General features: G+C 34.6%; 1 protein-coding gene across 4 annotated transcripts in view; it reads left to right on the plus strand.

Annotated features, from left to right (window-relative positions):
* LOC148955585 (uncharacterized) overlaps positions 1–17,690 on the plus strand; it is a 136,665-nt gene that overhangs the window by 67,785 nt on the left and 51,190 nt on the right. Inside the window, exon 2 of one of the 4 annotated variants that reach the window (XM_089103101.1) lies at positions 4,784–4,842. The exons of the other annotated variants lie outside the window; for them this stretch is intronic. Coding sequence (XP_088959227.1) covers positions 4,823–4,842 — 20 coding nt within the window. The 5' untranslated portion in view covers positions 4,784–4,822. The remainder of the gene's footprint in view (positions 1–4,783; positions 4,843–17,690) is intronic. 4 annotated transcript variants of the gene reach the window in all.

Consider the following 17,690-nt stretch of genomic DNA (forward strand, 5'->3'; position numbering starts at 1 on the left):
TAAGTTAAATAAACCTAACTGAAACCTATTTAACTTAATGTAGTTAAGAAGTTTTCTAACAGACAACTTGTGAGCGTAAACAGAAAAGTGTTACTTCTAAGAACATTTCTTATCTTTGACCGAAAACTTGTTGCTATTAGAAACAAATTCTTACTATTAAGGAAAAAACTGTTGCTTCCAAGAGAAGTTTGATAGTATTAAGTAAAACTTTGTTAGTATTAAAGAAAAAGTTGTTACTTCGAAGTGAAAATCTGTTAGTGTTAACAAAAACTTGCTACTTCTAAGTTATGCCCTGGGGGCATATAAACTTTATATAGAAAGGAGTTATAGAAATTTCGAATAGGGCTAATTTGATTGGAAGTCGAAATTGCCCTTTTTAATAGTCGAAAGTGAGTGGAGAGTAATTAACGCCCACCATTTCCCCAAAAAGATTCAATCAAAGTTTAGAGAGAGCTCTTTTTTTCAACGTAGTTGAAAGTTCTGGAAATTATGTATTTAAGGATGACAAACCCCTGAGAGTCCCCAGGGAAAAGGTTGTAAGTTATGCCCAGGGGGCATATAAGGTTTTTAATGATAGAGTTGTCGCAAAAACTTCAAAAGGGGCTCATTGAATCAGAAATTGAGAGGGATAGTGCCTTTTTTAATAGTTGAAAGTGATTGGACGGTAACTAACCTCTATCTCACGCCCACCATTCACCAAAACACATCTAATCAAAATTTTCCGATAGCCATTTTGTTCAATGCAGTAAAAAGATTCCAACATCAGGTGTCTGAGGATGACCCCCCCCCATCCCTCAGGGCGAGGGTTGTAAGTTATCCCCTGGGGGCATATAAGGTTTTTATTGAAAGGGTTGTCGTAGAAACTTCAAAAGGGCTCATTTGATTGGAAATTGAAAGGGCTAGTGCCTTTTTAATATTTGGCAAAGGTTGTAAGTTCTTCCCTTGGGGCATATAAGGTTCTTATAGATAGAGTTTTCCAAAAACTTCAAAAGGGGCTCATTCAATTCAAAATTGAAAGGGCTAGTGCCCTTTGTAATAGTCAAAAGTGATTGGAGGGTAGCTAATCCCCCTCTCATGCCCACCATTCCTCCAAACACATCCAAACAAAATTTTCAGATAGCCATTTTGTTCAGCGTTGTAGAAAGTTCCGGAAATTAGGTCTTTAAGAATGACAACCCCCAGTACTCAGGGCAAGGGTTGTAAGTTGTGCCCTGGGGGCATATAAGATTTTTATTGAAAGTTTTGTCGTAGAAACTTCAAAAGGGCTCACTTGATTGGAAATTGAAAGGGCTAGGGCCATTTTTAATAGTTGAAAGTGATTGGAGTGTGACTACCGCCCCTCTAACGCCCATCATTTCCCCCAACACATCCAGTCAAAATTTTGAGACAGCCATTTTGTTTAACGCGGTTGAAAGTTCTGGAAATTTGGTCTTAGAGGATGACAACCATCCTAACAGACCTTAGGGTAAGGGTTGCAGTTTATGCCCTAGGGGCATATAAGGTGTTTATAGAAAGCGTTGTCGTATCCAGAAGGGCTCATTCGATTGGAAATCGAAAAGCCTAGTGCCCTTTTTAATAGTCGAAAGTGATTGGAAGGCTTGACATTCTTATTGTAAAGATCGATGTGGGTGTAATGTATTATTTTGTTGTTGTTGTATTTTAGACCAGGGCACTTCGTATCGAAAGAGTTGTCGTGGGAACTCCGAAAAGGGCTCATTCGATTGAAAATAGAAAGGGTTGATGCCCTTTTTAATAGTCGAAAGTGGTTGGAGGGCAACTAATCCCCTTCCACTCCCATCCTCCCATGCCCACCCTCCCACGCCCACCCTCCCATTGCCTATTATGTTTAAAAACTAATTGTTTCCTTAAGATTAAATCAAAATGAACTGTGATAATGCTAATTCCCAATACATCTCAGCTAGACCCCGGCACCGTGCCGGCAGACTGACCGAACGCCGTCGACAAGAGGCCCGGTCGAACGCCGCCAAAGTTTCGCAACGCCACCGGCACGCCGCAGGTGCGCCACTGCCGGCAAAGGTGGTGGCGTTCAGTCGACTTTAAATTAATTTTGCGGCAATCCTTTATTGCGTCAACCGCAAAGTCGGAGCTTTTCCTTCTCGTGTGGTTTAGTATTTCGTTATTCCTGATTAGAAATCACACAGGGCTTGCACTATTCCCGAATTTTCGAGTATTACCCAGAAAATCTATGCGTCACCTCTAAAAAAAATTTGGTTCCCCGAAAATCACACAATCACAGTGCCACCCCTAGAGATTTATCACCAGTGACTTTCCCTGCCAAATATTACTTTGCATACCATAATTCTTCGCTACTCTCTGGTTAGTTAATTATCGTCTCTTTTGTTACTTTGCATAAAACCCAGACATATACAATATGCAATTGTATTGCAAATATTGCAATATACAGAGTTCTTCATATGTTGACAAAAAAATATCGTCTTTATGAAATGAATTTAAATCTTTTAAAATCCAGTTTCCCACTTGCAATTCCTTACATCATTTGTAGTCAAGAAGTTTATTTTCAAGTTGAATAGAATTATAGAACGCAACATTCACAACAGTTTCATTTTGAAATTGATAGCAGAAAGATCGTTTCTACAGCTGAATTGTAAGTTTGCGGAATTTTTTTTTCTTTTGCGGTTTTTAGAAAATATTTTCCTAATGTTCAATACTCAATTATTGAACACTTGATAGATCCAAGAAAATAAAATCTTCTTTCTGAAAAATATTTTACCCCCCCCCCCCAAAAAAAAAAAAAAAACCTTCTATTAAGACAAAATTTAGCTATAGACTAAGCTATGTACAAAGTTGGGGAATTAAAGATTGAACCGGAAGTTACCCCAAAAATATAATTCATAAAAAAAACTGTAAAATATTGTTTATAGGGGCGGGATAGGGTTCTATCATTTTAAAATGATAATACCTCATTTTATATATTGAAAGCAGGGATGCCAAAAATATATTTATTTTTCTCATTTAAAGCAGAGATGGAAGAAAATACTATCAAATTCCCTGGGAACTCATTCAAATATTTTGATAGACCCAGGGCCCTCCATTGGGACTTGTTCATTGTCTTGGGTATTTTGTGATTTTTTGTATGCTACTGGCCTAATTTGGCTTTTGTGTGTGCTCCCTTTTAATTAGACTATTTGGATCTTATTGAATGCCATGGTGAATCTGTGACTCAATTTTCCAACAGTTTGAGGTATATCTGAATAATTTCGCCTTTTTTGTTGTTGTCTTTGTACCCCTTTACTCATACCCTCAATTTTTTTTTCTTGGAACACTGAGCTGTTTAACGTTATTTCGCGTGTTTTTTTTAACCATATAGTGACCTAGTTAATTATTAAATAAATTATTTTTTAATCGAAAGCTGAGAAGGTATCCTAGCAAGGTGGTATCCAGAGGCGGGGGGGGGGGTAGGGAGGTATTACATTTAAATGATAATATCTCGAAATTTTTTTTAAAGAAAGCAAGGATGTAAAAAGTTAATTTTTTTTACTTTAAAGCAGAGACGGCATCCTATCAAGGTGGTATACAGAGGGGGGAGCTATCATATTTAAATGATAATACCTCGAATTTTTTTTGAGAGCAGGGATGCCAATAAATTAATTTTTTTTATTTAAAGCAGAGACGGTATCCTATCAAGATGATGGTATCCAGAGGGGGAGGGACACAGGGCGTTATTATATTTAAGTGATAGTACCATTTTTTTTACTGAAAGCAGGGATGCCAAAAAGTCATTTTTTCAAAATTAAAGTGGAGACGGTATTCTATCAAGGTGGTATCCAGAGGGGGGAGGGGGGTAGGGAGATATTATATTTAAATGATAGTAGGTCAAATTTGTTTATTTTTTAAAGCAGGGATGCCAAAAAGTTAATTATTTTTTAATTTAAAGCAGAGAAGGTACCCTATCAAGGTGCATGGTATCCAGGGGGGAGGGGTAGGGAAATATTATATTTAAATGATAGCATGTTGAATTTTTTTTATTGAAAGCAGGGATGCCGAGAAGCTATTTTTTTAATTTAAAGTAGAGACGGTATCCTATGAAGACGGTATCCAGAGGTGGGGGCATAGGGAGTTATTATATTTAAGTGATAGTACTTTGATTTTTTTTTTTTATTGAAAGCAGGGATGCCAAAAAGTTATTTTTTTAATTTAAAGCAGAGACGGTATCCTATCAAGGTGGTGTCCAGAGGGGGGGGGGGTAGGGAATTTTATATTCAAATAATAATATTTTGAATTTTCTTATTGAAAGCAGTATCAGTCCACACAAAGTGGATAAGTTGATATTAATTCATGACAATTATAGCCACATCCCGCAGTTAGAATAGACTTCCAAGTTTGACTGAAGGAATTTTTTTCGACCAGTTGACCTCTAGATTTTTTGTCCCTCCACACTATTTTGAAATATACCTTTTTTTACGTATACTAATATTTAGACTTTCATTAGTATACCAGCTTACCACGCTTTGTCACGAGCTTAAAAGAAAGGAAATTCAATGAGAATACCCCTAAGGAAAACTTCTAAACGTTCACTGTCTTAGTTAAAAGTTTTTAACGTCATAATGTTTTCATTTTAGTTTAATGATAATTGAGAAACATATTCGAATCATACAAGATTACGTTGAATTGCTATGCATGCTCTTCGAAAAGCTGTTCAATTTTCTAATATCGTCCATTATATAAATTCATTTAAGTTCGACCAAGCTAATTGGTTGAGACTGGCAAATTGATTGGAAATTAACTTCCATTTTCCTTCCAGTACTGAGGTGGGTCATCCACATTTCGTGATTAGGAACTGATGCTTGATTATTTTTTAAGGTAAAATTTTAAGTTTTCCTATTCAAAATGATTATAAATGATTGTGGAAAAATTGGTAGGACAGGTTGATGTGTTTTTGTGTTTTACATATATTTCTGCTTGCCATTGTATGTTCTTTTGTGCATTGTAAATATTGTTTTATGTTTTATGTATGGTATACTTCGACAGTTGGATAATGTTTGAAATATGAATCAACACATGTAAATGAAAGAAGGAGGAAGCCAAGCAAAAATACTCCGTAAAACATATTTGTCCAGCCCCTATGACAATTTAAAAATTAACCAGATTTTCTTGAGTTATACTTGATGTATTTTTCTTTAAATTGTTATTAAAACAGTAGGAACCTATCATGAGTTACTAAACTTACATAAATTATGCATTTTTTTATGGTTTTTCTCACTGAGAATGTTTTTTCATGGTTTTTCTCACTGAGAATGTTTTTTCATGGTTTTTCTCACTGAGGATAATTTATTCATGATTTATTGATCCACGAAGGGGAGAGAATTTCTGAGAAATTGATTTGCATAATCGAGGGGAACTAGATTTCTGAGAAATTGATTTGCATAATCGAGGGGAACTAGATTTCTGAGAAATTGATTTGCAAAATCGACTGGGACAAGAAACATAAGGGGATTTCATTTTTAAATATGGCTTCTCTGGTCTTGAGATCAGAGAGATAAATTGATATTCTATTGGAGCCATAATAGTATAAGTAGAAACACCTAAGATATATTTTCAGAAATTCAAGACAGATTGAATATATTTAACGCAGGAATTTGTCTCTTGGGAATTTCAAATTTGACAGTGCAGGGGTATTAAAGCAGAGGAAGATGCAGAAATTACTTTTAGGTGATTATTTGGGTGAAACAGTATGAGACATTTTACAAGATGATTTGGGCGAAACAGTTTGAGACATTTTAGAAGATGATTTTGGATGAAACTCTGTGGTCGTTATAATACAAAAGTTCCATTTGAACAGTGTTGTAAGGTCCCCTACCCCAAACCAAAAGGGCCCCCTCTCCCTGGGCCCCCAAAGTCCCCCTCCCCCAGGTCCCCCAAAGGCCCCATCCCCGGGCCCCCACAGGGCCTACCGGGCCTCAAAGGGCCCCCCGCAAGAGTTGGAATACGCGCGTACGTAGGCTAACCTAACTTAACCTAACCTAATCTAACCTAACCTAACCTATTGAACTTTGAAAAAATCAAGAGAATGTAACAGTGACTAGGTAAACCACAACATACACTACTGAAATATACCAGCTCTTACATTTCAACAAAAAAAAATCTAAAATGAACTTAAAAACATCAAGAGAATGTAACAGTGACAAGGTAAACCATGACAAAACACTACTGAAATATTCCAACTCTAGAATTTCAATGAAAAAGATCCAAAATGAACTTTGAGACATCAAGAGAATGTAACAGTGATAAGGTAAATCACGATAAAACACTACTGAAATATTCCAACTCTTGCATTTCAACGAAAAAAAAACATAATGAACTCTGAAACATCAAGAAAATGTAACAGTGACAAGCTAAACCACGACAAACACTACTGAAATTTCAACAAAACAAAACATTTCAACAAAAAAATCTAAAATGAACTTAAAAACATCAAGAGAATGTAACAGAGACAAGGTAAACCATGACAAAACACAACTGAAATATTCCAACTCCTAAATTTCAACAAAAAAAAATCCAAAATGAACTTTGAAAAATCAAGAGAATGAAACTGTGACAAGGTAAACCATGACAAAACAGTACTGAAATATTTCAGCTCTTACATTTCAATGAAAAAAAAATCTAAAATGAACTTTGAAACATCAAGAGAATGTAACAGTGAGAAGGTAAACCATGACAAAACACTACTGAAATATTACAACTTCTGCATTTCAACGAAAAAATCCAAAATGATCTTTGAGACATCAAGAGAATGTAAGAGTGACAAGGTAAATCACGACAAAACACTACTGAAATATGACAACTCTTGCATTTCAAGTAAAGAAATCTAAAATGAATTCTTAAAAATCAAGAAAATGTAACGGTGTCATGGTAAATCACGACGAAAGACTAGTAACATGAACCAACTCTTACATTTCAACGAAAAAATCCAAAATGAACCTTGAAACATCAAAAGAGTGTAACAGTGACTAGGTAAACCACACCAAATACTACTGAAATATTCCAACTCTTACTTTTCAACAAAAAAAAATCTAAAAAGAACTTTGAAACATCAAGAGGATGTAACAGTGACTAGGTAAACCACAACAAACACTACTGAAATATTCCAACTCATACATTTCAACGACAGATATCCAAAATGAACTTTGAAAAATCAAGAGAATGTAATAGTGACAAGGTAAACCAAGACAAAACACTATTGAAATATTCCAACTATTACATTTCAACGAAAAAAATCTAAAATGAACTTTGAAAAATCAAGAGAATGTAACAGTGACAAGGAAAACCGCGACAAAACACTACTGAAATAATCTAACTCTTGCATTTCAACGAAAGAAATCCAAAATGAACTTTGAAAAATCAAGAGAATGAAAATGTGACAAGGCAAACCATGACAAAACAGTACTGAAATATTCCAGCTCTTACATTTCAATGAAAAAAAAATTCAATATGAAATTTGTAGCGCAAAGATAATGTACCATTGACATATTAAACCATAAAAAAACACAATTGAAATATTCCAAGTCTTGCATTTCAACGAAAAAAATCTGAAATGATTTTTGAGAGATCAAGAGAATATACGAGTGACATGGTATATCACGACAAAACACTGCTAAAATATTCCAACTCTTGCATTTCAACGAAAGAAATCTAAAATGAACTTTGAAACATCAAGAGAATGTAACAGTGACTAGGTAAACCACAACAAACACTACTGAAATATTCCAACTCTTACATTTCAACGACAGATATCCAAAATGAACTTTGAAAAATCAAGAGAATGTAACAGTGACAAGGTAAACCACGACAAAACATTATTGAAATATTCTAACTCTTACATTTCAACGAAAAAAATCTAAAATGAACTTTGAAACATCAAGAGAATGTAACAGTGACAAGGTAGCTCACGACAACTACTACTACTACTACTACTAACAACTCACCACAGCACCAAGCCGCCTGAGGCCAACACAGCTACGCACGCTCCTCCACCATCCCAATCTATTCAGAGCCTCCCTTTTTACACCCGCCTACGAAGTTTCCATTTCCTTTAAATCTTTCTTTATGACGTCCTCCCACCCCAGACGGGTGCGACTTGTTGTTCGTTTATCCCTAGATGGTTGGTCGAAAAGAACAATTTTCGGCAATCTATCATCCTTCATTCGCACAACATCAACCTTTCTTTCATTATAGCACAAGAGAGCGGTATTGAACCACTTTTTTCGTATATCTTATTGTTTGAAATACGGTCAGTCAGCCGGGTACCCAGAACAATCCTTAAGCAATTTCTCTGGAAAACATCTAGCAAATCTTCATCCGGTTTTCGGAGCGTCCATGCTTCAGAGCCATATATGACCACTGTCATCACTGTAGCTTCTAATATTCTAATCTTAGTTTGCAGACTTATCTTCCTATTCTTCCAGACTTTTTTTTAACTGTGATAAAACACCCTGAGCCTTGGCTATTCTATTTTTAACATCTTCACTGCTCCCACCATGTTTACTAATAATACTACCAAGGTAAGTGAAGCTGCCCACCTGATCAATCTTTTCATTACCCAACGTCACCTTTTCATCTTCACTTAATCCTAGCCTTAGTGACTTAGTCTTCCTATCATTAATTTTCAAACCAATACTAGCACCCTGAACTCGCAAAACCTCTAAAACTTCATTTATTTTGCTCAAACTTTCATCTAGGATGTTTAAATCATCAGCATAATCCAAGTCCAGGAGACTTTTTCCTCCCCATTTGATTCCGTGATCTCCCATTGCCTTTCCTGTGCATTTCAACTAAAAAAATCAAAAATGAACTTTGAAACATCAAGAGGATTTAACAGTGACAAGGTAAACCACGACAAAACACTACTGAAATATTGCAACTCTTTCATTTCAATGAAAAAAATCCAAAATAAATTTTGAGAAATCGAGAGAATGTAATAGTGAAAAGGTAAATCATGATAAAACACTACTGAAAAATTCTAACTCTCACATTTCAACGAAAGAAATGGGAAATGAACTCTGAAAAATCAAGAAAATGTAACAGTGTGATGGTAAACCACGACAAAACACTACTGAAATAATACGACTACTACATTTCAACGAAAAAAATCCAAAAAAAACTTTGAAACATCAAGAGAATGTAAGAGTGACTAGGTAAACCACTATAAAACACTACTGAAATAATCTAACTCTTACATTTCAACAAAAAAAAAAAATCTAAAATGAACTTTGAAAAATCAAGAGAATGTAACAGTAACAAGGTAAACCACAACAAACACTAATTAAATATTCAAACTCTTGCTTTTCAACGAAAAAAAAATCCAAAATGAACTTTGAAACATCAAGAGAATGTAACAATGATATGGTAAACCACAACAAAACACTACAGAAATATTCCAACTTTTACCTTTCAACGAAAAAAATCCAAAATGAACTTTGAAACATCAAAAGAGTGTAACAGTGTCAAGGTAAACCACTAGAAAACACTACTGAAATATCCCATATCTTACATTTCAACAAAATAAAATCTAAAATTAACTTTGAAACACCAAGAGAATGTAACAGTGACTGGGTAAACCACGACAAAACACTACTAAAATATTCTAACTCTTACATTTCAGCGAAAAAAATCCAAAATAAACTTGGAAAAATCAAAAGGATGTAACATTGACAAAGTGAACAACGACAAAACACTACTGTAATAATCTAACTCTTGCATTTCAACGAAAAAATCAAAAATGAACTTTGAAACATCAAAAGAATGTAACAGTGACAAGGTAAACCACGACAAAACACTATTGAAATATTCCAACTTTTGTATTTCAATGAAAGAAATCTAAAATGAACTCTGAAAAATCAAGAAAATGTATCAGTGACATGGTAAACCACGACTAAACACTACTGAAATATTCCAACTTTTACTTTCAACTAAAAAAAAACCCAAAATGAACTTTGAAACATCAAGAAAATGTAACAATAACAAGGTAATCCATAACAAACACTACTGAAATAATCCGACTCCTTCATTTCAATGAAAAAAAATCCAAAATGAACTTTGAAACATCAAGAGAATGTAAGAGTGACAAGGTAAACCACTACAAAACACTACTGAAATAATCTAACTCTTACATTTCAACAAAAAAAAAAAATCTAAAATGAACTTTGAAACATCAATAGAATTTAACAGTAACAAGGTAAACCACAACAAACACTACTGAAATATTCAAACTCTTACTTTTCAACGAAAAAAAATCCAAAATGAACTTTGAAACATCAAGAGAATGTAACTGTAACAAGGTAAACCACGACAAATCACTACTGAAATATTCCAACTCTTACATTTCAACGGAAAAAATCCAAAATGAACTTTGAAACATCAAAAGAGTTTAAAAGTAACAAAGTAAACCACGACAAAACACTGCTGAAATATCCCAAATCTTACATTTCAACAAATTAAAATCTAAAATGAACTTTGAAACATCAAGAGAATGTAACAGTGACTAGGTAAACCACGATAAAACACTACTTAAATAATCTAACTCTTTCATTTCAACGAAAAAAAATATTCCAACTCTTACATTTCAAGAAAAAAAAATCCAAATGAACTTTGAAACATCAAGAGAATGTGACAGTGACAAGGTAGACCGTGAAAAACACTACTGAAATATTCCAACTCTTACATTTCAACGAAAGAAATCCAAAATGAACTTTGAAACATCAAGAAAATATAACAATGACAAGGTAAACCACGACAAAACACTACTGAAATATTCCAACTCTTACATTTCAATGAAAAAAATCTAAAATTAACTTTGAAATATTTTCAAAATGTAAGAGTGACACGTTAAACCACGACAAAACACTACTGAAATATTCCAACTCTTACATTTCAAGAAAAAAAAAATCTAAATCAACTTTCAAACTTCAAGAGAATATAACTGTGGTAAGGTGAACCACGACAAAACACTACTGAAATATTCCAACTCTTACATTTCAATTAAAAAAAAATCCAAAATGAACTTTGAAACATCAAGAGAATGTAACAGTGATAAGGTAAACCATGAAAAAACACTACTGAAATATTCCAACTCCTACATTTCAACGAAAGAAATACAAAATGAACTTTGAAAAATCATGAGAATGTAATGGTGACCAGGTAAACCACAAAAAAATACTACCGAAATATTCCAACTCTTACATTTCAATGAAAAAAAAAATCTAAAATGAACTTTGACATATCTTCAGAATGTAGCAGTGACAAGGTAAACCACGACAAAACACTACTGAAATATTCCAACTCATGCATTTCAATGAAAGAAATCCAATATAAACTCTGAAAAGTCAAGAGAATGTAGCAGTGACATGGTAAAGCATGACAAAACATGACAAGGTAAACCACGAGAAAACAGTACTGAAATATTCCAACTCTTACATTTTTAGGAAAAAAAAATCCAAAATGAACTTTGAAACATCTTCAGAATGTAACAGTGACTAGGTAAACCACAACAAATACTACTGAAATATTCCAACTCTTACATTTCAACGAAACAAAACCAAATGAACTTTGAAAAACCAAGAGAATGTTACAGTGACAAGGTAAACCACAACTATTGAAATATTCCAACTCTTACATTTCAACGAAAAAAAAAATCCAAAATGAACTTTGAAACATCTAGAGAATGTAGCAGTAACATGGTAAACCACGACAAAGCACTACTGAAATAACCTAACTCTTGCAATTCAACGAAAAAAAATCAAAAATGAACTTTGAAACATCAAGAGAATGTAACAGTGAGATGGTAAACCACGACAAACACTACTGAAATATTCCAACTCTTACATTACAGAGAAAGAAATCCAAAATGAACTTTGAAAAATCAAGAGAATGTAACAGTGACAAGGTAAACCATGACAAACACTACTGAAATATTTTAACTCTTGCATTTCAACGAAAAAAATCCAAAATGAACTTTGAAACATAAGGAGAATGTAACAGTGACTAGGTAAACCATAACAAACACTACTGAAATATTCCAACTCTTACATTTAAAGGAAAAAATCCAAAATGAACTTTGAAACATTAAGAGAATGTAACAGTGACAAGGTAAACGATGACAAAACAGTACTGAAATATTCCAACTCTTACATTTCAATGAAAGAAATCAAAAATTAACTTTGAAAAATCAAGAGAATGTAACAGTGACAAGCTAAACCACAACAAAAACTGCTGAAATATTCCAACTCTTGCATTTCTAGGGAAAAAAAATCAAAAATGAACTTTGAAAAATCAAGAGAATGTAACAGTGACAAGGTAAACCACGACAAAACACTACTGAAATATTCCAACTCTTACATTTTAACGAAAGAAATCCAAAATGAACTTTGAAAAATCAAGAGAATGTAACAGTGACTAGGTAAACCACGACAAACACTACTGAAATATTCCAACTCTTGCATTTCAACGAAAAAAAATCCGAAATGAACTTTGTAACATCAAGAGAATGTAACAGTGACATGGTAAACCACGACAAAATACTACTGAAATAATCTAACTCTTGCATTTCAACAAAAAAACTCTAAAATGCACTTTGAAACATCTTCAGAATGTAACTGTGATAAGGTAAACCACGACAAAACACTACTGAAATATTCCAATTCTTACATTTCAACGAAAAAAAAAATCCAAAATGAACTTTGAAACATCAAGAGAATGTAACAGTGACCAGGTAAACCACGACAAACACTGCTGAAGTATTCCAGCTCTTGCATTTCAACGAAAAAAATCTGAAATGAACTTTGAAACATCAAGAGAATGTAACAGTGACATGGTAAACCACGACAAAACGGTAATGAAATAATCGAACTCTTGCATTTCAACAAAAAAAAAATCTAAAATGAACTTTGAGACATCAAGAGAATGTAACAGTGATAAGGTAAACCACTACAAACACTACTGAAATATTCCAACTCTTACATTTCAAGGAAAGAAAAATTTAAAATGAACTTTGAAACATCATGAGAATGTAACAGTGACTAGGTAAACCACAACAAACACTACATAAATATTCCAACTCTTACATTTCAATGAAAGAAATCCAAAATGAACTTTGAAACATCAAGAGAATGTAACAGTGACAAGGTAAACCATGAGAAAACACTACTGAAATATTCCAACTCTTCCATTTCAACGAAAAGGATCCAAAAAGAACTTTGAAACATCAAGAGAATGTAACAGTGACATGGTAAACCACGACAAAACACTACTGAAATAATCCAACTCTTACATTTCAACGAAAAAGATCAAAAGTGAACTTTGAAACATCAAGAGAATGTAACAGTGAAATGGTAAACCACGACAAAACACTACTGAAATATTCCAACTCTTACATTTCAATAAAAAAAAAAATCTAAAATGAACTTTGAAACATCAAGAGAATTTAACTGTGACAAGGTAAACCACGACAAAACACTACCGAAATAATCCAACTCTTGCATTTCAACGAACAAGATTCAAAATGAACTTTGAAACATCAAGAGAATGTAATAGCGACATGGTAAACCACGACAAAGCACTAGTGAAATATTCCAACTCTTGAAGGGGGTGGGGAGGGGGAGGAGGGGAGGGGGAGGAGGAGAGGGAGGGGAGGAGGAGAGGGGAGGGGAGGAGGAGAGGGGAGGGGGAGGAGGAGAGGGAGGGGGAGGAGGGGAGGTGGGGGAGGGGAGGGGAGTGGAGGGATAGGGAGGGGTAGGGGGGCTCTTTGGGGCCAGGGGGCCCTTTGGGGGCCTTTGGGGGGCCCAAGGGAGGGGGGACTTAGGGGACCCGGGGGGAGGTGACCCTCTGGGGTTGGGGTAGGGGACCTTACAACACTGTTCAAATGGAACTTGTTTATTATAACGACCACAGAGTTTCACCCCAAATCATCTTCTAAAATGTCTCAAACTGTTTCGCCCAAATCATCTTCTAAAATGTCTCAAACTGTTTCGCCCAAATCATCTTCTAAAATTTCTCATACTGTTTCGCCCAAATAATCCCCTAAAAGTAATTTCTGCATGTTCCTTTGTTTCGGCATCCCTGCGCTGTCACATTTGAAATTCCTAAGAAACCATTTCCCGCGTAAAATATATTCAATCTGTCTTGAATTTCTGAAAAAATATCTAAGGTGTTCCTACTTACACTATTATGGCTTCGATAGAATATTAATATTTATCTCTCAGACCTAAAGATCAGAGAAGCCATATTTAAAATGGAATCCCCTTATGTTTCTTGTCCCAGTCGATTTTGCAAATCAATTTCTCAGAAATCTAGTTCCCCTCGATTATGCAAATCAATTTCTCAGAAATTCTCTCCCCTTCGTGGATCAATAAATCATGAATAAATTATCCTCAGTGAGAAAAACCATGAAAAAACATTCTCAGTGAGAAAAACCATGAAAAAACATTCTCAGTGAGAAAAACCATGAAAAAACATTCTCAGTGAGAAGAACCATAAAAACATGCATAAATTATGTAAATTTAGTAACTCTGATAGGTTCCTACTTAAAACCCGTATTTAATACAAGGAAGGCTTTTTAGGAATCTAAAAGAGAAAAAAAAAGATCAATATCAAAGTCGCCCATTTCAACTGTTTTAAAGGTGACAAAGCAGATATTGGCAAAGGGCATTATGAAAAAATTAAGCTTCTAAGTTCAAACATATATTCAAAGTTTTTACCCAGATGACTGAAGAATTTTGTAATACGGTATTTGAAGTTTTGTATGCAGTAGGCCTAATGCTCGATGAAAAAACTACTAATTTTGATAATCATTTATGTTAAGAATACATAGCTAATAGATATTTCAACTATTATGCAAGGGTTCTGAAACGCCACAGCCATTTCGTTTCTACCGGATTTCTACTTCTCTTGATGAATAACAAAGAAGACCAGTTTCCAGCCAGCGACTTGTGACTTTTTGAACTCGTGAATAGACTCAAATCTGTTGTAGATTTAAGCTGTGACTTGAGAAAGACTGATGAAAACATTAATGTTTGCGGTCAACATTGATCGCGCTGGCGGCACGCCGCCAACATCTTACCGGCGGCGCGGTGTACTGTTTTTGGCCCCGCCGCCGCCGGTCTTCTCTTATCGGCACGGCGCCGGGGTCTAATCTCAGCAGTATCCCAAGAACGACTGAGGGTATTATGTTCAAACTTTCGGGGCTACTTCTGCTCTTAAAATGTAACCAATTCAAAATAGCGATATTTAGTAATAAAAATGTTATTATTATTTGATTTATTAAAGTTATAAAAGTTAACATTTATATTTTTTCAGTAAAGTACAAATTTTGTTCTGGCCTTGGGAAGGCATAGGGGTTTTGCACCCAACATATGTTAATTTTCTGCTCGTTTTGAGTTTGACTCGGTTATTTATTGTAATTTCTGTTCGGTTTGGGTTTCATTTATTTATCAATGCTGATTTGTGGTAGTTTCATGCTTGATAGATTATTTGATTTTATTTTTGCTCATTTTTTGTTTAATGAAGTTCTTTACTTTTCTTTGAAAAACTTATTTTGTGGAAAAAGTTTTTTAATTAATCAAGTACTAGTCCTAAACCTAATTCCTACTATTGTACATGTTAAGTGACAATAAAATATTTTAGCAACAGCTGTAAGAAAGGGCTCAACAGTTGGGAAATCAACTTTCCTTTTATGATTTCGGCTAGAAAAAAATTCTTAAAAAAAAACTAAAAACTTTTGTTTTTAATTTTTATTGTTGATGCTTTACTTACTATTTCATGCAAAGGCACCACGATAGAGCAGCCTGAATAAAGAGCGAAGTAGGCCATATGTATTATTTTCACTTTATTTTCGCCAAGGCATTTCTTATGGAAGGATTTGTCGTAAAAACTTCGGAAGGAGCTCATTCGATTGGAGTTCTAGTACCGTTTTTAAGCGTTAAAAGTGATTGGAGTGCAACCAGCCCCCTCCCACACACTTTTTCCCAGAGACATCCAATCACTATTTTTGGAAAGTCGTTTCATTTATGATCAAACAGTTCGTGGTAAAGAACTGTAAGTAAGGAGCGACCCGGCTCAATAGTAACCAAAACTCTAAAAAATAGAATTTTGATACCAATAGATACATCAGAAGAATTAAAATTTTATTCTGATTTCAAATATTTAAATTTTATCAAGTTTAGTCTTACCCATCAAAAGTTACGCGCCTGAGAAGTTTTGCCTTATTTTCGAAAAAAGGGGAAAACAACACCTAAAAGTCATAGAAATTAAATGAAAGTCACACCAGCAGATTCAGCGTATCAGAGAACCCTACTATAGACGTTTCAAGATCCTATCTGCAAAAATGTGGAATTTTGTATTTTTTGCCAGAAGAAAGATCATGGATGCGTGTTTATTCGTTGTTTTTTTTTTTTCATTTTCCCAGGGGTTATTGTATGAATCCAGTAGTCCTAGAATATCACGAGAGGGCTCATAGGAACGGAAATTAAAAGTTCTAGTGCCCTTTTGAAGTGACCGAAAAAATTGGAGGGCAACTTTGCCCCCTCCCACGCTCATTTTTTCCCGAAGTCACCCAATCAGAACTTTGAGATAGCCATTTTGTTCAGCATAGTCAAAATTTAATTAATATGTCTTTGAGAATGACTTAATCCCCAACAGTTCCCAGGGGAAGGGCTGCAAGTTATAAACTTTACCCATTGTTTACATTTGGTATTGGTTATTGGGAAGTATACAGGCATTTTAAGGAGGAATTTTTTCTTGTGGGGGGTCGGGGTTGGAGTAGGGGTTATGGGGGAGGATCTTTCCATGGAGGATATTTCCTTGGGGGAAGGGACATTTCTATGAAGGAGCGCCAGATTTCCCAGCATTATTAAAAAACGATCAGAAATTAAATAAAGCGACTAACCAGAAAACTTCGCGACTAACCTCCGGGTCGGATGTGCATAAGCTCTGACCAAAGGCAATGAATGGCTGATTTAAACTGAAATGCAAACTTTACCCTTGAATTTTGCAAAATAATTTTATGTCTGCATGAGTCATCAACATCCTGCATTTTTTGGAGCCTTTTTTAATTAGCAGATTCTTTCAAGACGTTGGGTTTTGAGTTAGCTAACAGAGAATATTAACAGGGGAAAAAGATTTAATAGATAGCTCGGACCAGGGTTGAAGTATTGACATTAAAGAGAAATTAAATTAAGCTAGCAACAAGGGTATTTTATAGGATAATCAGGGTCAAGGGCCCTAGTAATGGCCTTGTTAAGTAATTAATTTAAAAACAGTATTTCCACAAAAGAACTTCTCCTGAAAAAAACAAATAAAGAGCTACATTAAACCAAAGATGAGCAGAAATTCATTCAAATAGTTTAGCACTGCCACTAGATCCCTAGAAACAAACAAATGAAACCCAAAATGAGCAGAAATTATAATAGCCAAGCCAAAATCAAGTCGAGCAGAAACTACCACAAAGAGGAGTAGTGGTAATGTCTCTCTTGCCTTCAAACATATGTCGCACTTTGTTGTGGTTCAGCATCTTCCTAAATATTCCCTGAAAGTTTCAGCTTAATACCCTTAGCCTCAGTAGTAGAAGAGGTAGTAGTAATAGTTCGAGTATTAAAATATTAGTAGTATTAGTAGCAGTAGTAGTTGTAGAAGTAGTAGTAATAGTAGCAGTAGTGGTAGTA

Source organism: Artemia sp. Qi Xiang Cuo, chromosome 2, assembly GCF_049724085.1.
Source record: "Artemia sp. Qi Xiang Cuo chromosome 2, ASM4972408v1, whole genome shotgun sequence".
Classification (NCBI taxonomy): Eukaryota; Metazoa; Arthropoda; class Branchiopoda; order Anostraca; family Artemiidae; genus Artemia; species Artemia sp. Qi Xiang Cuo.